Source organism: Lontra canadensis, unplaced genomic scaffold (genome assembly GCF_010015895.1).
Source record: "Lontra canadensis isolate GAN:19392208 unplaced genomic scaffold, GSC_riverotter_1.0 scaffold184, whole genome shotgun sequence".
Taxonomy (NCBI): domain Eukaryota; kingdom Metazoa; phylum Chordata; class Mammalia; order Carnivora; family Mustelidae; genus Lontra; species Lontra canadensis.
The window spans coordinates 384,463-404,299 of record NW_022631178.1 but is presented as its reverse complement, the minus strand read 5'-3'; the positions used below and the strand labels follow the sequence as shown (position 1 = coordinate 404,299).

General features: G+C 64.1%; 2 protein-coding genes across 2 annotated transcripts; one reads left to right on the top strand and one right to left on the bottom strand.

Annotated features, from left to right (window-relative positions):
- Nucleotides 1-163: 163 nt before the first annotated feature.
- MED16 (mediator complex subunit 16) lies at nucleotides 164-12,618 on the top strand. The gene is made up of 15 exons (XM_032847005.1): nucleotides 164-290; nucleotides 2,138-2,316; nucleotides 3,062-3,169; nucleotides 3,513-3,682; nucleotides 4,406-4,837; nucleotides 5,347-5,452; nucleotides 7,693-7,848; nucleotides 7,949-8,160; nucleotides 8,798-9,004; nucleotides 9,226-9,436; nucleotides 9,772-9,905; nucleotides 10,438-10,630; nucleotides 10,839-11,055; nucleotides 11,956-12,039; nucleotides 12,454-12,618. Exons 2-15 carry the CDS (start codon nucleotides 2,184-2,186, stop codon nucleotides 12,578-12,580), a joined length of 2,490 nt encoding a protein of 829 aa, XP_032702896.1. The 5' UTR covers nucleotides 164-290; nucleotides 2,138-2,183; the 3' UTR covers nucleotides 12,581-12,618.
- A 3,083-nt stretch (nucleotides 12,619-15,701) lies between these two features.
- CFD (complement factor D) lies at nucleotides 15,702-18,636 on the bottom strand. The gene is made up of 6 exons (XM_032847062.1): nucleotides 18,570-18,636; nucleotides 17,409-17,488; nucleotides 16,731-16,887; nucleotides 16,501-16,645; nucleotides 16,081-16,338; nucleotides 15,702-15,919 (listed from the first exon to the last, which is right to left on the bottom strand). Exons 2-6 carry the CDS (start codon nucleotides 17,464-17,466, stop codon nucleotides 15,758-15,760), a joined length of 780 nt encoding a protein of 259 aa, XP_032702953.1. The 5' UTR covers nucleotides 17,467-17,488; nucleotides 18,570-18,636; the 3' UTR covers nucleotides 15,702-15,757.
- Between the last annotated feature and the right edge of the window lie 1,201 nt (nucleotides 18,637-19,837).

The following is a 19,837-nucleotide window of genomic DNA, read 5'->3' as shown; positions in this document are numbered from 1 at the left end:
TCCTTTATCTGTACAACATAGAGAATAATGAAAGGGAGCCTTCACTGTAGTTGAAAAAGCGTTTATTTTTCATCAAATACAGCTCTGTTGTCTGCTGGAACGCGATCAAAAGGCCTATGCAAATGTGCCGGACGCGGGGCGGAGTCACCGCCTTCCCAGAAGTCCCTGGGAAGCGGCCGCGCTGCGCGGGCAACTCGCTGGTCCCGGGGAAGATGGCGGCGCCGGAGCCGGGGAGCTAGGGCGAGTGCGGGCAGCGGCTACCCGCTCGGCTTGGAGTCTGGGCCGGCCTGGTGAGCGCGGGGCTGCGGGGCCGGAGAGGTCGGCTCGCCTCCGGCCGGCGCCCGCGGCCGGGGGAAACGCAGCCCGGAGAAGGCGGGCCCGGCGGGCCCGGGGCGGAGCCCGCGGCGGCAGAGGGCGGGCCCCGGGGGCGCCTAGGGCGCTGGGCACGCGGCCGGGGCGCGGGCGGGGTCTGGGGTAGGTGCAGAGACTGGCGCGAAGCCTGGGGCGGACTGGGGTGGGGCACGGAGAGCCGGGGCGGGCGTGGGGGGACGGGGCCCCAGGGTAACCGGGGGTTGAGCGGGGCTCCGGGAGGGCCCGGGTCCGGCGGCGCGCGGGGCGCTGGGGGTCTGGGATGGGGTCTGAGGGCTTAGGCCGGGCGGGGGCTCAAGGGACAACCTGGGAAGCGGAGATCGTAGGGGATGGAGGCTTTGGGGGCGAGACTTCAAGACTCGCAGGGGCATGTGGGCGGGGCCTGGGTGTCCCCGTCAGGACGTGGGGGTGGCGACTGAGAAAAACGGGGCGGGTCGGCCTCGGGGCCTCCCCGGACTGCCGTGAGGGAAAGAACAGGAGCCCGTGCTCGCTGCTGGCGCGGGGAGGGCCGTGGGGAGGCTTCACCCCCGGGACCGTCGTCCGCCTTCCAAGTCCCGCCGCCGCTTCCCCTGGAGGTGGTGTCCTCGCGGCTCTCGCGGGACAGACCCACGGCCCGCCTCGACGCGCACTTGCCCCTGCCCTCTTCGTGCCTCCACCCCGTCCCTGCCTGTGCGCTCCAGACCGCCACAGAGGTCCTGTTCGAGTGTGGGTAGCTCGCGGCCCTCTGGGGGCCCCCGCCCACTGGGGTGAGAGCCTCCAGGGCCCGTTGGGACTGGCCGCATCATCTCCTGCCCCCACCTTGCCCCCTTATCCCTTCGCGCATCTGCTCCAGCGCGAGGGGCCTCTTGGCCACTCCTCCCACATCCGAGGTGCCGCGCACCCTCAGCGTCTTGGCGCAGGTGTTCCCTCCGCCTGCCTGCCGTGACCTTCCCCCAGGCATGTGCGAGTCTGGCTCCCGCACTGCTACGCTGGGATGCTGTTTTCTTGATTAGGCCTTCCTGTTCCTCCATGTTTGTTTATTTTATTTTTTTAAAGATTTTATTGGGGTCGCCTGGGTGGCTCAGTCGTTCATTGTCTGCCTCCTGCTCCGGTGGTGATCCCGAGGTCCTGGGCCTGAGCCCTGCGTGGGGCTCAGCGGGAAGCCTGCTCCTCCCCCCGCTCCCCCTGCATGTGTTCCCTCTCTCGCTGTGTGTCTCTCTGTCAAACAATAAGATCTTTAAAGAAAAAAGAAATAAAAAAGTAAAAGATTTTATTTTTTAAATAAGATTTATTTATTTACTTATTTGACGGCAAGATCACAAGTAGGCCCAGAGGCAGGCAGAGAAAGAGGGGGAAGCAGGCTTCCTGCTGAGCTGGGAGCCGGACTCCGGGTTCCTCCCAGGACCCTGGGACGGGACCCGAGCTGAACACAGAGGCTCAACCCACTGAGCCACACAGGCACTCCAAATATGTTATTTATTCGAGAGAGAAATCACGAGTCGGGGCAGAGACAGAGGGTGAGGGAGAAGCAGGCTCCCCACTGAGCAGGGAGCCCGTCATGGGGCTCATCCCAGGACCCTGAGATAGGATGCCAGCTGGAGGCAGACGTGTAACTGACTGAGACCGCAGGTGCCGTCCCTCCATGTTTAAAATGCAGCTGCCCTTACATGGCACACGAGACCCTAGGGCAGGGGTTGGGTTCCTTTCATTACCTGGGGTAAGCCAGCACGCAGCGTGGAGCTTGCTGTCCTGCGGGCACTCAGTGAGTGTCCGTGTCAGCCTCCCTCAGGAGCTGCTGACCGTCCTCGGTGTGTGACCTGTGGCCTGTAGGCACGATGGATCTGGCTTACGTCTGCGAGTGGGAGAGATGGCCCAAGAGTACCCACTGCCCGTCAGTGCCCCTGGCCTGTGCCTGGTCCTGCCGTAACCTCATTGCCTTCACCACTGACCTTCGAAATGATGACCAAGGTGTGTCTCCTTGCCCTCCAGCCCAGCACCCCCATCCCCGGTGTCCTACTGGGGGGCCTCTGGATCTCCAGGCCTGCCTGGGAGCTGCTCCTCCCCCATGGGGGCCCTCTCAGGCTTTTCTCCCCTGTCACCGGTGTTGGTGAGGACCGTAGCCTCACAGGTGTGCGCAGGACAGATGCACTGCGCTCCTGCATCTGGTGCTGGGCCAGAGTGGGGGAAAGACCCTGGAATCACCCCTTTGGGATGGAGCGGAGCAGGGGTGTGTGGTCCCCTAGGGCTTGGAGACTTGATGCCCAGTTTTCCAGAACTTACATGTCATTATCTTGCTTTTGGAAGCCTCAAAGTCACTTTGTTGGGACTTGTTTTCTGTCTGTTGTTAAATACTGTGTGCCTGTTAGAGGAAATTAGAAAAGCAGAGAAATTTAGCTTAAGGTAAGAAAGTCACGGAGAGATACCCACCGTTAGGGTTTGGAGGTCATCTTCTTCCAGTCCTGTTTTCTGTGTCTCTTTGAAAAAACATGACCACGCTTGTGGTCACAAGCCTGCTTTGGTCTCCAGAGGGAACCCAGGAACACAAAAGCCTGTTCTGCGCTAGCACTGGGGCCGTCTACATGGTCAGCAGCAGAGCAGCCCCGTCGTCCCCATGGGTGGGATGTTCGCTGGTGTCCTCCCTGAGGCCTCCTGGGGTCATCAGAAGCTTCGGGGTGTTAGGGCTGCTGTGCTGAGCGTGCGCGGCCCCCTGCAGACCTCACCCGCGTGATCCATATCCTGGATACGGAGCACCCCTGGGACGTGCACTCCGTCAGCTCGGAGCACAGCGAGGCCATCACCTGCCTTGAGTGGGACCAGTCAGGTGAGGATGGGCCAGGGGTGGGTGATCCTGAATGGCTGAGGGAGACAGTGGTGCTCACCCTTGATCCTGAATCTCAGAGTATCGTGCTCTGTCTTCCTGGTGACGTCCCCAGAGTCCACACAAGGGACTGGAAGCCTCAACCTGTGGCTTTGTGGCCACTGCTGTTCACATTCCCCAAGGGCACCCTTGTCAGGAGCACACCTTGTGCCCCTCCCCTGCTCCACTGCTGCCAGGCCTGCTCCTCCCAGACCCTGGTGCACTAGTGGCCGCTGTCCCAGCCCACCGCGAAGGTTGGTGACCATGAAGGTTGGTAACGCAGGTTTGCTCCCCCGACCCCCAACAGGCTCCCGGCTCCTGTCGGCCGATGCCGATGGGCAGATCAAGTGCTGGAGCATGGCGGACCACCTGGCCAACAGCTGGGAGAGCCACGTGGGCAGCCTGGTGGAAGGAGACCCCATTGTGGCCCTGTCCTGGCTGCACAATGGTGTGAAGCTGGCCCTGCACGTGGAAAAGGTGGGTGTCCTGTCTGAGCAAGTAGGTGCAGTAGGTGAGATCATTCACCCTGCTTGTCTACCTGCTCCTCTTGATGTGGCTCCTCCTCTCCCAGCACCAGCATCCTTTGGTTTCTCTAGTCCTGGGCCCAACTCGTGCTTGCAATCAAGCCGTCAGCATCTGCGTCTTAAGTGAGCCACCCATTTAACTGATGGCCACTGTCCTCAGTGAACCTTTCACTTAACTGAAAGCTGTTGTCCTTAGTAAACCACTCATTTAACTGATGACTGCTATTCTCAGTGAACCTCCCGTGGTTGGTATGCTTAGGGAATCATCGATCATTGATGGTTGGTTCTCAAAATCCAACCCACTGGGTGTTTTTTTTTTTTTTATGGTTTTATTTATTTATTTGATAGAGACAAAACGAGAGAGGGAACACAAGCAGGGGGAGTGAGAGAGGGAGAAGCAGGCTCTCTGCTGAGTGGTGAGCCCGATGTGGGGCTCGATCCGCGGACCCTGGGATCCTGACCCGAGCTGAAGGCAGGTGTTTAACAACTGAGCCACCCAGATGCGCCCCACCTCCTGGCACTGTTTAATTCAGCAATATCCTAGAATTCCTCTTTCTGGGCCCCCAGAGCAGGGTTGTCAGGTCACAGAGGGCAGAGCCCTAAAAGCTGGTCAGGGCCCTTAGCTGGGGTTGGGATTGGCAGTAAACAGACCCCGTGCTCCCTTCTCCCCCCATAGTCAGGTGCCTCCAGCTTCGGGGAGAAGTTCTCCCGCGTCAAATTCTCACCGTCACTGACGCTGTTTGGCGGCAAACCTATGGAGGGCTGGATCGCAGTGACAGTCAGTGGCCTGGTCACCGTGTCTCTGCTCAAGCCCAGCGGGCAGGTGCTAACATCCACGGAGAGTCTGTGCCGGCTGCGTGGCCGTGTGGCCCTGGCTGACATCGCCTTCACTGGTGGTGGCAACATCGTGGTGGCCACTGCGGACGGCAGCAGCGCCTCCCCCGTGCAGTTCTACAAGGTGTGCGTGAGCGTGGTCAGCGAGAAGTGCCGCATTGACACCGAGATCCTGCCCTCGCTCTTCATGCGCTGCACCACCGACCTCAACCGCAAGGACAAGTTCCCCGCCATCACCCACCTCAAGTTCCTGGCCCGCGACATGTCGGAGCAGGTGAGGCCCTGCCTGGGGGGTGCCCCCCTCTGGCTGTAGCAGCAGAGCTCCACACCCTTCTCGTCTCAAGCACTGGGGTCCGGGGTCCGACGTGGGCCTCACAAGGCTGAAACCCTGGTGCGGGTAGGGCTGGTCCGCCTGGGGCCCCAGGAAGACCCGGCTCCTGCCCTTCCCTGGCCCGTGGCCCCCTCTTCATCCTCCCTGCCAGTAGCACGGGGTCCGCCCGTCTCTGGGACCCCCACCTGCCCTTTGCTTCCCTCTCATGAGGACCTGGTGAGGACGCCGGGCCCCAAAGCCTACAGGTCCCGGAACTCGGGATGGGGTCCTCTTCGGGGACATCTTTGTGGCCGTTGGTCAGTGGTCACCCAGGGCTCCAGTGTAACCACATGTCAGTAAGGCCCCCAACTTCATGAAGCTCTGATAGTTTCTGTGGCTGCACCCCTGCTTGCCACCAGGGCCATGTCTGCCATTCCAGCTGCACCCTCTTGACCGGCTGCTGCCGTCCCCAGGTGCTCCTGTGTGCGTCCAGCCAGACGAGCAGCATCGTGGAGTGCTGGTCCCTGCGGAAGGAGGGGCTCCCGGTGAACAATGTTTTCCAGCAGATCTCACCTGTGGGTGAGTCTTCCCACTCCCAGGGGCACTGGGCTCCCAGCACAACACGTGGGAGCTGTTCTGAGTGGCTGCACAATGTTGGCCCGCACTGCCCTCTTCCACCCTGCTCTGCGGCCGCTTCATTCCTGTCCTGGAGAGCCTCCTGTGCTGGGGCTCAGACGTGAGGTCTGCCGGTCAGCCCACAGGCAGGTGGCCCAACTGCCTCGCGTCTGATGCTTCCTGCAGCGAGCGAGTACCTGCTTGAGGGAACAGCAGTGCAAAGGTCCTGGGGTAGAGGCCAGGAGCTAGAGTGGCTAAGTAAGGGGGGGGGCACAAATGGGCACTGCAGCAGGAGTGGGGGTACCTGCAGCCCCCTGGGCCACAGAGGGCACTTAACCCTAAAAACCACAGACTCCTCCAAAATGTCTGGTTTGTGGTGAGGAGACTGGGGCCCAGAGGGTGTGACCGAGTACACTCGGAACATACCTACTGGCTCCCCTCCCCCTCCCCTGTCCCTGCAGCCACATGGAACTCCAGTGGCTCCAGATGGCAGCGCTCCCCCTTCACCCCCCACCAGTGGACCCTGGGACATGCTGGCCCCACTTGAAGCCACAGAGAAGTCAGGAAAGCCCCTGGATGTCCCCCCCACCCCGGGGCCCACACACAGAGATGATTTCTAGTAGATGCGAGCTGGGCTCTCTGCTGATGAGCACTAATGGAGCCCAGAGTGGCTGGCTGTGCGGGGGGTACTGCATAGGAACCGCTGATGAAGCTGTGTCGGGGGCCCCACGGCTCCTGCCCCCACCGGGCGGTTACATAAGCCGCACACCATGGGGCAGAGCAATTACCGTGAAGACTGTCCCAGCTGCCCTGTCGCCAGACCCCGCGAACTTGGGGAGCTTGTCGGTGGTGGACAGGGCCCCAGGTGTGTGTGGCCCCCTGCCCTGTGCAGACAGTGACCAGCCCCAGGGACAGCCTGGCCATAGCCATGACCTAGCATTTGTTTTTTTGTTTGTTTGTTTTTTTAGATTTTATTCATTTATTTGTCAGAGAGAGAGAGAGAGAGAGAGCGAGCGCAGGCAGACAGAATGGCAGGCAGAGGCAGAGGGAGAAGCAGGCTCCCTGCGGAGCAAGGAGCCCGATGTGGGACTCCATCCCAGGACGCTGGGATCATGGCCCGAGCTGAAGGCAGCTGCTTAACCAACTGAGCCACCCAGGCGCCCCATGACCTAGCATTTGTGCCCGATCGGGTGCAGGTGGCTCGGCAAGCTGCCTGGACGCCGCTAAGGTTGCTGTTCCCCCTCTGCTGTCCCTGTTAGGTGCTGGATTGCCCTCCGTGGCCTTAGGCAGTCTCAGTGCTCCCTGGGCCTCAGTTTCCCTGGGGGACAGTGCTTGCTAGGACTCCCTCCCTGGGCCCATGGCAGGTTTATAAATTGTGAGAAACCATTCAGAGTAGAGTTCTCAAGGCAGAGCGGTGGCAGGAAGAAGCTGTGTGATAGCTGTCACCGTGTGACAAACCAGCCCTGAACTCAGTAGCTCAAAGCGCACTCTGCGCTCTGCTGGGAGGGCCGCCTCTGCTGCTCTGCCCCATTGGTATGTCTGCTATCACCCGCCAGATGGCTCGGGCTGCTGTCGGCTGGGCCCCCAGTCTCCCCCTGTGGCACGCCTGTCCCTGCAGGCTTGCCCTGCCGTGTCCCAATGCAGGCGCACCTCATGAGTCTCTGCCTGCGTCCCGTTTCCCGATACCCAGCAGTCAGCCCAGATGCACGGAAGCCACTCTGCCCGTCGTCGGGGCTTTCATCACCAAGGGTGTGGGTGCGAGGGGCGCCGATCTGTGGCACCTTGACCGTCCGGCTCAAGCCTCGTGAGGCGGGTAGAGCTGGGGTCCCCCTGGGACCCTTAACGTCACAAGAAAACCCCACACGGGCTGGCCAGGTCTTGAGGGGGTTGTGTGGTGGCGGGCTCTGGGGTGTGGTCTGTCTGTCGGTGCGTTGGCTCCTGCCAGGGGCACGGCAGCCTCACTCCCATCAGCCCCGTCCTCGCCGTCCCGTGGAGTCCAGGGCAGGAGCGGGCTGGTCCAGCTGCTGTCCCCGGCCCGTCGTGAACCGTGCAGCTGGCTGGGCCGTGGAGCGCTCTGAGTGGTCACTCGGCCAGGACCCCATGTGCGGGGCCGGGGCTGGGGGTGGGGGGCCCCTGCCAGGGTCTGGCCTGCTGCATGTCTCATCCTGTTTTGCTTTCCTGCCCACCCCCACCCCCGTTTGCAGTCGGCGACAAACAGCCCATGATCCTGAAATGGCGGATCCTGTCGGCCACGAATGACCTGGACCGCGTGTCCGCCGTGGCGCTGCCGAAGCTGCCCATCTCGCTCACCAACACCGACCTGAAGGTGGCCAGCGACACCCAGTTCTACCCCGGCCTCGGTACCGCCCCCCTTCCCCCGGGCAGGCCCTGCCGGCCCCGACTGCTGTCGAATGTCCCCGGCCCTCCGCCCGGCTCAGCCGCCCGTGCTCCCTCACACAGGGCTGGCCCTGGCCTTTCACGACGGCAGCGTCCACATCGTGCACCGGCTGTCGCTGCAGAGCATGGCCGTCTTCTACAGCTCGGCCGCCCCGCGCTCTGCAGATGAGCCGGCCATCAAGCGTCCACGGGCCAGCGGCCCCGCCGTCCACTTCAAGGCCATGCAACTCTCCTGGACGTCGCTGGCCTTGGTCGGCATCGACAACCATGGGAAGGTGAGCTGTGAAGCTTGCGCCTGGCGGGGGGAGGGGTGTGAGGGGCAGGCCCCCGGGACTGCGGTCCCTGCTGCTCGGGCGCCAGGAGGTTCCTCGCTGGTGGGGTGGGGCTCCTCCGGCCCCAGAGGTCTCAGAGAAAGCTGCAGTGTGGTCTGGGGCGCAGAGTAGGTGCCCTGGCAGCAGGAGCCGTGGGGTCGGCGGTTTTCCACCGCCGGGACACAGGTAAGCGACCTGTGGCTCTGGGGCCTCATAGGAGCTCCCTAATCCTTGCTCCTGGGGGCCTTGGCCTGGCCGATGGGCGTGCTGTGCACGCTTGCCCTGCACCCCAGGCCGTGCAGACCCCGGACAGATCACTTCGGAGAGCCGCTTTTCCTCCTGCCTCCTGCCTGAATCCACTTCCCTGCGGCCCCGACCTCGGCCTGTCTGTGCGGCAGGCCAACCAGTGGGCCTCTCCTCGCCGGAGGGGGTCTGCTTCCGGAGACCCCCCCCACGGCCGGAGAGTGGATTTGCGAGGCCTGCGGAGGGGCGTGGGGGGCCTGGGGTCACTAGGTGTGGGGCGGGGCCCGGGTCCCTCCATTGCTCCCCTCCCTGCCTGAGGGCGCCGTGGGGCTCGGCCCTCACCGGCGGCTCCCCCCAGCTGAGCATGCTGCGCATCTCGCCGTCCATGGGCCACACCCTGGACGTGAGCCTGGCCCTGCGGCACCTGCTGTTCCTGCTGGAGTACTGCATGGTGACGGGCTACGACTGGTGGGACACGCTGCTGCACGTGCAGCCCGCCATGGTGCAGAGCCTGGTGGAGAAGCTGCACGAGGAGTACACCCGCCAGAACGCCGCCCTGCAGCAGGTAGCGCCCGCGCGCGGCCCCGCCCCTCGAGCCGGAAGCCCCGCCCCCCGGCCCTGCGCGGCCGCAGTCGAAGGCGGCGCTGGGGGCAGGAGGTGGCGGGCCTGCCCCGCCCGGCTGCTGCTCGACCCTGCTGTGGCGGATGCTGCTTCCCGGGCCCCTGGGGGGAGGGGAGGGAGTGTCCCTGCCTGCCGGCTGCTCCCACCTCCCCCCGCCCCACCCAGGTCCTATCCACCCGGATCCTGGCCATGAAGGCCTCACTGTGCAAGCTGTCCCCCTGCACGGTGGCCCGCGTGTGTGACTACCATGCCAAGCTGTTCCTGGTGGCCGTGAGCTCCACGCTCAAGTCCCTCCTGCGCCCGCACTTCCTTAACACCCCCGACAAGAGTCCTGGTGACCGGCTGACCGAGGTCTGCAGCAAGATCACCGACGCCGGTGGGTCCCACCCCAGAGCCCCTTCACAGGGTCGTCCTAAGCCCCACCTGAGGGGCGGGGGGGGGCGGTCACCCAAAGGCGTGGATGCAGCCCAGCCCTCGGGGCTCGTGGCAGAGCTGGGGACCGATGTTAGCCGCAGGGGAGCCTCAGCCAGGCCTTCCCCACGGCCACGCTGACCCAGGGTCCTCTTCTTTGAGGTCCGAGGCCTGGGGCGCGGCTCTCCGTGGGTGCCGCAGGGTGCAGAGCCAGGTGTGCGCATGTCTGCGCGTGTGCTGCGAGCACCGCGAGGCCACGGCGTGCCTGACTGCCCGGGTGTGCCTGACTCCCCGCCCCAGACATTGACAAGGTCATGATCAACCTCAAGACAGAGGAGTTCGTCCTGGACATGAACACACTCCAGGCGCTGCAGCAGCTCCTGCAGTGGGTGGGGGACTTCGTGCTCTACCTGCTGGCCAGCCTGCCCAACCAGGTGCGGCATCCCGGGCGGCCCCGTCCCCTCCGCTCTGCCCCACCCCCCTTCACCCTCTTCAGCGGCCGCCTGCCCCCTGGCGCCTGACCCACTTTGACCCTCTGTAGCGGCCCCCTTGCGCCCCCACCGTCCCTCTCTGCAGCGGTGCCCTGACCCGTCCTCTCCCCGCCCCACCCCCCACAGGCACCCTGCACGGGACCTCATGGGCATTGAGCTGTGTGCACCCACTCTCCCTGGGGGCTTGTGCAGACGGGTCTGTGCCACACCCGCTCTGACCTCAGGCCACGAGGGTGGCCAAGTGCGTCTCCCAGCCCAGGTTTAAGTCCTTCGTCCCCCCGGGAGCCACGTGAAGTCCCTTTTTCCCCTTCCCCACATGGGCTGCCCGGGCTGACCACTCTGCCTCCTCCCGGCCCCGTGCAGTGGCTTGAGTGTGCGCTCCCGATGCCGGTGGCCCAGTGGCCCGCCGGCCCGGGTCCGCCCTGGCCCGTCTCCCCACGCGCCAAGGTGTCCAGCCGAGGGCCTCTCCCTGCAGGGCTCCCCACTGCGGCCCGGCCACAGCTTCCTGCGGGATGGCCCCTCGCTGGGCCTGCTGCGCGAGCTCATGGTGGTCATCCGCATCTGGGGGCTGCTGAAGCCCGGCTGCCTGCCCGTGTACACGGCCACCTCGGACACCCAGGACAGCATGTCCCTGCTCTTCCGTCTGCTCACCAAGCTCTGGATCTGCTGTGAGTCCCCGGCCCTCGGCTCTCCGCAACCCCGCCACGGCTCAGTTCCGGGCCCGGTCACCCCCACCCCCGGCTCACACCGGCTCGGGCCCCGGTGCCCAGCACGGGTGCTCCCAGAGCGGCAGCCGTGTGCTTGTCCCGGGGCGCCAGACGGCACGTCTGCAGGTGGTGTCCCGGTGGGCAGTACGTCCCCATCCCCTCCCCGCAGGCCGCGACGAGGGCCCCACGAGCGAGCCGGACGAGGCGCTGGTGGACGAGTGTTGCCTGCTGCCCAGCCAGCTGCTCATCCCCAGCCTGGACTGGCTGCCCGTCAGCGACGGCCTGGTCAGCCGCCTGCAGCCCAAGCAGCCTCTGCGCCTGCACTTCGGCAAGGCCCCCCCGCTGCCTGCCGGCGCCGGCGCCCTGCCGCTGGACGGCCTGGTCCGGTGAGCACCCGCCCTGCCCCGTGGCCTCAGGCACACCCCTGCCTCTTCTCCACCCCTGCGCTCCGTCATCTGGGGACACCGCCGTGCTAGGGCTCTGCTACCCCCGCGAGGAGCGTCCCATCGCTGCCCTTTGACTCGGGCTCCAGGCCCTCCAGACCCCCGTGTCTGCAGCTGGACCGTGTGCTGCGTGGCCCCGTGGCTTGCGGCCCGCTGTGGATGAGCCCAGTGCGGGCTCTGCGGCGCAGCCGGGGGGACAAACCACGGCCTCTGGCAGGGTGTCCTCAGGGCCAAGGGGCCCCTTCCAGAAGCCCGCCACACGCCACTGCCGTTGGAACGCGCGGGGTTGGCCTTCAGGGCCTAGCAGTACTGCCGGGCTGCCTCTGTCCCCGCTCTTGAGGCAGGAAAGATGCGTCGACCCAGGGTCGGGCAAGGGCTTCCCCGTTTAGACACTCGGGTGACCGAGAGACTCGCATGAATTCCCCACGCCGTCTGTTACCTTGGGTGGAAATGTCCGAAAACAGATAAGCCAAAGGAAGACAGCCCTGTGCGGCCCGTCCGGGTGACGTGCTCTGTGAGCTCCGGCGTGTTCCTTCTTGTCTCGCAGGGAGGGACTGCCCTGTGAGTCCAGGCCCCCTTTGTGTTTGGGTTTCAAGATAAACTTTGAGAAAAGAGGGGATCGATCACAAAGAGGTTTTAAGTTCAGCGTTCTGGAAACATTCAGACGGACTTAATACCCGGGTAGCCCCACCCAGCCCCCAGGACCCCTCCCATGGGCAGTCCCGTACCTTCCATCACCCCCGTGTCTGCAACGGAGGGCGCGTGTGTCAGCTGGGGTCTGTGCCCACACACATGTCAGCGGGGGTCTGCCCCAAGCTGCTCACGTGCTCCCTCGTCCGCCAGGGCTCCGGGCCAGCCCAAGGTCGACCACCTGCGCAGGCTGCACCTGGGAGCCTTCCCCACGGAGGAGTGCAAGACGTGCACCAGGTGAGCGCTGCCTGCCGGCTGCTGGGACCGCTGGGTGCACGGTCTCGGCCCCGGGGGCGAGCAGGTGTCTGTGTCCTGGTGAGCGCACGCAGCCTGTGCCTGCCCCCCAGGAGCTCTACAGGTCCGAGAGCACAGAAGGAAGCATGGGCCCTGGACAGATACAACCCCAGTTGTTGGCTCACAACCCTGGACAGGCTACGGCTCCCAGGGTCCCCTGCTAGGGAGCTGCCAAGCCGGGACTCAGAAGCCCCACGACCCTCGCTCGTCCCCAGAGGGGAGGGGGCAGTGCCTGAGCTGGGCTGTAAGGGTGTGCGGGAGGCAGCTCAGCGCTGGGGGGAGCTGCATGTGCCAGGGCCCCCGGCAGGTGGGAGGACAGCCCCATCCAGGGCCTCAGCCTCCTGGCTCTGCCCCCAGGTGTGGCTGCGTCACCATGCTCAGGTCACCCAATAAGACGACAGCTGTCAAGCAGTGGGAGCAGCGTTGGATCAAGAACTGTCTGTGCGGGGGGCTGTGGCGGCGGGTGCCCCTCAGCTGCCCCTGACGGGCCCTCGCCGGGGACACAACGTTCCATGCTCTCCGGACCTTTGTCAGGCGCACCGAGAAACAGCTGTCCTGGGAGTGTGGTTCTCCGCCCAGTCCAGCGAGGTCTGTGCCCCGTCAGCGGACCTGCAGGGGAGGACGTGGCCTGGGGGCATACGTGTCACCCACTGCCCGGTGGGTGCTGCTTTTTTCTCTTCCTCGAAGCCTAACGGTGGCTCCCAGGCGGAGGGACCCCGGCATCCATCCGCCGGTGCCAGGTGGGGATGGAGATGGTCCTGTGGATCCCATGGCCACGGGGAGGACCACAGCACACGCAGTGCCCTTCCTGAGTGCCCAGACCTCCAGGGGCTCCTGAGGAAGCCCCAAGTCCTGGCTCTGAGGGTCCAGGGCGGCCTGGGCCTCTGTCTAGAATGTGCCGTGCGAGCCTGCGGGCTGTTGGGCGTTTGCGTGCGTGCTGCGGGCCACACCAGCAGGGGCACTTGCTTCCAGCCGCGCCCCAGTGGTTCTGACCTCAGCAGGCCCAATAAACGTCCCGCCGGCTCACAGGTGTCCCATCCGTGCGGAGCTGCTGTGCCTCCCTGTCCCCGTCCCCATTCTGGGCTCTTGTGCCCTCGGGTCTCACTGTCTCGCTGTCAGCGTTCCTCAAGCACCTAGTGCCAATCACGAGGTCCCTGCGGGGAGTCCCGGGCCGGGCGCGGTGGGGGGGGGAGCTTCTGCTGATGCCCGTGTCTACCTCTGCTGGTCCTCCGCATCCCCCCTTGATCCTCCCGAACCCCCACCGCACACCGAGGCCTCCGGGTTTCTGGAAGCTCGGGCCTGGTTCCCCTGGGGTTCTGCCTTCTGTCGACAAGCACTTCCCCCAATTATGTCCTGCCCCACAGCCCCCAGACAGTGCCCTGCCTGTGGAGCGCTAGTTTGTTCTCTTGTTGTCCTGCATGAGGGCTCCGGGGGTGCAGGCCAGGTGGAGGCCCCGGGAGGTACATGCGTGTATCCTGTGCTCAGGGCTCCGTGAGGCCTGTTACCTGGCTGGGCCCTGTCGCCCACAAGGGCCGGCTGTCGGAGCTGATGCTTTCTGTGGGGATTTGGCACTCGTGGGCCCATGCTGGGGGCAGGCGTGAAGGTGGGGAGCTGGCCCATGACGGAGTTGGTGGGCTCCTGCTGCCTGCCTCACCGCCCGCTCTGCTCATCACCACTGCGGTCCCCCTTTAGTGACACGGGGACCCCGAGGGCGTCCTCCGCTGGTTAAGGCGTGCCTGGATGTGTGGTCCCTGGGAACGCACAGAGCCATCCGTGAGCCCGGGGTGGGCAGTGTGCCAATCATTGGTATGCCTCAGACGGAGGGCAGAGGCGGGGACGGTTTTGGGGAGCGGGGAAGTGGCCTCTCCTCCCCGGAGAAGGGCTCCATGGGGCCCCCTCCCAGATGGTGCCCAGCCCCCTCTGCTGTGCTCAGGTTCGGGGCCCCTGCGTGCTTCTGCCCCGCACCTCCCACTGGGCCCTGTTCTTTGCCATGTGTCCTTCTTAAGTCCTGTTTTTTAAGCTGGTTACTTGCTTTAGGACAGCGGGCCCGTTTCGCACTCACATCTCACAGGTTTAAGGTTAAGTTGTGGTTTTACGACATGAACACGACTCCCATCAAGAGGTGGGTCTGGGTCCCCTCCTCTCGGGTCTGGCAGGGCTCACCCACGCCTGCGTCCGAGTCTGTGCAGAAGTGATGCCCTTGGTCTCCGCGTGGGTGGACATGGCCTTGCTCGCGGCCCCTCTCCCTGGAGCCCGAGCCGCTGTGAGGAAGCCCCAGCGCTAGGGGAGGCCACTGAGGACGCCTGCGGGCTCCCCAGACAGGGCGGGGCAGGGCAGGCCTCCCCAGTGTCCGTCCCCTTCCTGACCTGCAGGTGCCAGGGTCTGGGCCCCCAGTGTCGGGTTGTCAGCCTGCCCTCTGCCACCTGCCCCCGGCCACTGTGCTGGCTAGATTTGAATTTCAGACGAACAAGTGTTTTAGTACAAGCTCGTCCCAGATACTGTGTGATTACTCATGATACACGTTTTTCTGAAACGCCATTCACCTGGACATACTGTATTTCTCTTTGCCAAGTCTGGTAGCCCCACCCCATCCCCAACCTGGACTGTCTCATTCAGGAAGTACCTCCTGAATGGATGAGTCTCCTGTGTTCGAGTGACCTGCACCTTTGTTCCCTTTCCCTTGGGTTTCCGTACAGTTTGTCAAATTTGGCAGGAAGCCGTGAGCCTCCCATCGACTCTCAGAAGGGCTATGGGACTAAATTTCTGTTAGCAGGTGTCTGTCTCCAGTGCCCAGCCCAGGGCTGAGTACTCAATAGGTGCTCACTAAGTGCGTATTTCATACAGAGCGTATGACTCCCAAGGTGAACACTCTATGGCAGGAAAGTGAAACTTGGCCACAGGTTCCAACCCCCAGTGGGGCCCATGACTTCACCTCTCAGACCCTCAGTCTCCTTTTCAACAAAAGGAAAGTCGTGAACCCCTTTGGTGGACCAAGCTTGACACCTGGGGCCAGCAGGTGCTGGGTCTCCATGGCTCCTCATCCAGGTGGGAGAAAGTAAAGGGCCTCAGGGCCTGGGTTCTGCCCTCTGACCTCCCTGTTGTTGCCCAGAAGGGTAAACTGAGGCCCAGGGTGCCAGTCAGTGGCTGCTCTAGGACACCCGTCAACCTAATTCATCCTGTGACCCTGGGAGCCGCTGGAGATGACCCTGAACGCCTGTGCAGGGGTTCGGCCTAATCCGGCCTTTGCCTGGAAACTTCCCGGGACCCCAGGAGAGTCGCGAAGCCTTCGAGCCTCAGTGTCTCCATGTGGGACATGGGTCGTAAGAACACGACTGACTTCAGAGGGTCTGCAAGCCTAAGGCTCAGCCCAGAGCAGGGCGTCGCGCACAGTGGGCCCTCCCGCCCGCTTGGGAAGGCGCGACTTCCGCGGGAGGGGAAGGGGCATCTGGGACGTGAGCCCCTCCCCGATCGCGCGTGGAAGAGTCGGCGCGTCCGGCTGCGGTCGAAGTGTGGAGCGGTGCCTTCCGCCAGGTGGGCCCTTGCCGCCCTCGGGTCCCGGGTCCCCTCCCCCCGCAGCCGGCGGCGCGCGCTCAGGGCAGGCGGGCGCTTGCAGGACAGGACTTTATTGCTGGTCCCCGTGACCGCCGCCCCCCGGGACCCCTCAGGCGGCCGCACCCTCGGCCAGCACGCTGTCGATCCAGTCGGCGTAGCTTGCCAAGCGCGTGTAGATGCCGGGCTTCTTGCGGTTGCCGCACACTCGCGAGCCCGAAGTGACCACGGCTTCGGCCACGCCGCCGCACACCAGCGGGCCCCCGGAGTCGCCCTGTGGGAGCGGGCCGTGAGCGCTGCGTCCGTGCACCCCCCCCGCCCCCCTTTCTCTCCTCCCTACCTGTCCCGGCCTCGGGCCACGCCCGCCCACAAGCCCCGCCCGTGGGCCCGCCTCGCCGCACGCCCCACTCCCTCGTGGCCACGCCCCCCGCGCACCGCGCAGGTGTCCCGGCGGTTGCTCTCTGCGCACATCATGCGCTCGGTGATGGCGCCGTCGTGGTACGGGCGCAGGTTGCAGGTGGCGCGGGCCATCACCCGCAGAGGCAGGTACTGCAGGCGGTCCGGCCGGCGGCCCGCGTGGGTGACCACACCCCAGCCGGCCACGTCGCAAAGCGTGCCGGCCTCCACGTCGCGGTCCTTGCGCTGCCAAGGCAGGGGCTGCACGGCGGGGCCCAGCTGGGCCTTCTCTGACAGCTACGGGACGGGGCGGAAGCGAGCGTCGGGGCGGGCGCGGGCGCGCGGGCGGGGCCGTCCCGCAGGAGGGGGTGCGGCTGGCCTGGTGGGACGGGGGACGGGGGTCAGGGGAGGCGGGCGGGATGCGTGCGGCAGGAGGGGGTGCGGCTGGACTCGGCTGACCTTCAGCAGCAGGAGGTCGTGGTCGATTGTGTCGGGCCGGCTGCCTGGGTGGGGCACTGCGCGGAGCACGTCGTACCGGCGCTTGGAGGGCTCCGGCTGAGACAGGGAGTGCGCGCCCAGGAGCACCTGCACCTTCCCGTCGGCCCTGGGAGTGGGGTCCACCTCAGACCCACGTCCCCACCCCGCCCAAACCCCCTCCCGCGCTCTTTGCTCCGCCTCGGGCCACTCACGCCTCCTCCAGGCAGTGTGCCGCGCTCAGGACCCACTGCTCAGACACCAGGAAGCCGCCGCATAAGTGCCTGCCGTTCACCTGCACCGACGCCATGTAGGGCCGCGCGTGGGACGCGGCCTCGCTGCCGCCCAGGATACGCCCGCGAGGCTGCGCCGCTGGGGGTGGGCAGGTGGGCCTGAGCGCTTCAGGGCTGACCCGCACGGAGCCCGCACACCTCCCTCCAACCCCGCACGCCCCCACCCCGGCCCCGCTGCAGCCCACGCCTGGGATTCTGCCCACCAAAGCTGCAAACTGCGCTGGGGACGAGGGGCACAGCCAGCGGACATAATGATAGGGAGTGGTGGGGTCCGGGGCAAATTCCCGGCCTGCGCACTGCGCCTAACAGCCTCAAGGCAGATGTGAGCTGAGGGGGGCTGCGGTCCTGCCGGCCTCGGCTTTGCTGGCCCCCAGTCCTGTCCCCTGCAGCCCCGTGAAGCCACGCATCCTCTCTGTGGGGGCAGCTCCGGCCTTACAGTCCAAGTTCTGAAAGTTCCTGGACTCGAGAGCCTTCCATTCACGTGGACTCTGTCCCCCTTTCTGTTCACCTAGTGGAGCCAGTGGGGCGGGGGCGGTGCTGGCTGCCTGAATGCCCTCTAGACTGGCGGCTCCTGCTGTCACCTCGTCCAGGTCCACTCACCACAGACGGCGGCTTCCAGGAGGACCAGAGTCACCAGGCGCATCCAGCGGCCTGCCATGCTGCTGCTGTATGGCTGGAGCCTGGTGAGGGGGGCACTTGTAGGGCCGTGGCTGGGGGCGGTGCTTCCGCCCAGCCATCTGTTGGGTGGGCAGCCGTCCAGTTGGGGAAAGGGGCACCTGCCTGGCCTGCTTCCCGCCTGCCCAGTAGTGGGGTTAAGCTCCCTCAGTGCTCCACCCCAAGAGTATATACAGGCTGCTGGAGGGCTGGGCCAGGGCTGGCCCTCGCATGGGCAGGAAACCCTCTGGACGGGCAGGAAACCCTCTGGACGGGCAGAGAGCAGAGCAGGATGGACCCACCCTCCAGCCTCTCCTGCCCCCAGTCCCCCGCCCACTAGCCCAGGCTCCCCAGGGCGCCCTCCCAGCCCCAAAGTTACCCAACAGCAGCTGGAGGCCGCAGCTGCAAACAACCAACTTCCTCCTTCTGCCCCTCCCTTCTTCCTCTTCCTCCCCAACTGGGAGCGGAGGTTGGGTGGGGGCGGAGAGGTCATCTGATGGCTTTGTCCCTGGTGGTTCTGGGCCTGATACCCCAACAACTCGAGTATTAGAAAGGCGGCGCGTAGGGGCAGCTGGGAAGCCTGCTGGATACGAGTGACAGAAAAAACAAGTTAAGGGGAGATGAGGCGGCTGCCTTCGGCTCAGGTCATGATCCCCGGGGTCCTGGTATCGAGCCCCACATTGGGCTCTTTCTCAGCAGGGAGTCTGCTTCTCCCTCTGCCCCTCTCCCTGCTCATTCTCTCTCTCTCTTTAAATAAATAAACAACAATCTTTTTGAAAAACTAAAAGAACATGGGGCGCCTGGGTGACTCAGTCGGTGAAGCGTCTGCCTTCGGCTCAGCTCATGATCCCAGGGTCCTGGGATCCAGCCCCACGCAGGGAGCCTGCTTCTCCGTCTCCCTCTACCCCTTCCCCCAGCTTGTACATTCTCTCTTTCTGACAAATAAATTTTTTAAAGAAATTTTTAAAAAAGAAATAGAATACTCAAGTTGAACTCGGTGGAGTCTTCAAGGAAGTTTAAATGGAAATTTCAGGGTCTACCTTCAGGTGTGGCTTGATCCAGGTACCTGAATAATACCAGGTTTCTATGTTTCTGGTTTCTTCTCACCTCTTTGGTGGCTTTTCTCCTCACCAGGCTCTCCTGTTGTGGGCCCAGGAGCCCCAGACTCAGCCCAGTGGCTCAGTGGGCCTTTTCCCAGAATTCCCTTTCATTCCAACCAGCTTCTCAAGTCTGTGTCTGGTTCGCTGAGCTTTGATTGCGTGTCCCCTCCCAAACCAATCACTGTGAGCAAGGCATGGCAGGCTCTGATGAGCACAAGGTGGGTTACGTGGCCCTTTATAAGGTGGGGATGATGGATCAACATCTTGTGAACCTATGGTGGGGCCAGTGCTGGGACCACGAGGGTGGGGTGGACTGCACTGGACACGGCTGCTGCTTTCCTCTTCCCAGTGGACTGTTTCATACACAGAAGAATTGAAAAAAATACAACCAGTGTGATTTGTTAGTTCCTAACATGTTTACTTATTAAAATCAGAAACTCTGAACAAGAGTCCGTTAGGGTATGGAGTCCAGATTATGTAAGAGTTGCGAATTGCAACAAAATTTGGGAATGACTCAGCAAGACAGGACAGTTCAATAAATAACCTTGAATGCCCCCAGATGCTGTGCTGGCGAGCAGAGACCGCTGGTGCGGCGTCAGAAGCTGGCCCGGGGTGGTCCAGTCGGTTAAGCATCCGTCTCTGGCTTAGCTCATGATCCCTGCGTTGGTCCAGGGATCCAGCCCCACATCGGGCTCCCTGCTTCTCCCCCTGCCTGCTGCTCCCCCTCCCCTGCCTGTGCTTGGTCTCTTAAATAAGTAGGTAGGTAGAGGATAGACACCCCGATGCTGTGCTGGCATGGACAGGCCACTAGGCTATACTCCAGTGTTCCGGTGGAGGAGCAAATTGGAGGGCAGACACCGTAGCGGACAGGACTGGGGAGGAGGTGTGGTGAGGGGAGCTGTGGGAAACAGCCCTGGGCGGGCGGAGGGAGCACCAAAGCCCGGAAGAAGGAGAGCCCAGGTTGGTGACCCCCAGCAAGAGTGGAGGTCTGAGGGGTGGGTGGGGCTGAGGCCGGTCTGGGGCCTGGACCACTTACCTCCCTCCTTCCTACAGGGAAACTGAGCCTCAGGGAAAGAGAGCCAGTTGCCCAAAGTCACAGGGCTGGGACTCAAACCTAGGCTCCTGGGCAGCGCGGCCTCGCTCCTGTCTGGACCCCTAGCCCCTCATCTGTAAAATGGGGTGTGAGTAGGACCTGCTTCAAGGGCCAGAGAGAGGGCCCGCTGAGTGAACACGGGCAGGTCCTGCACCCCGCGACCCTCAGGGAGCTCCCGCTGG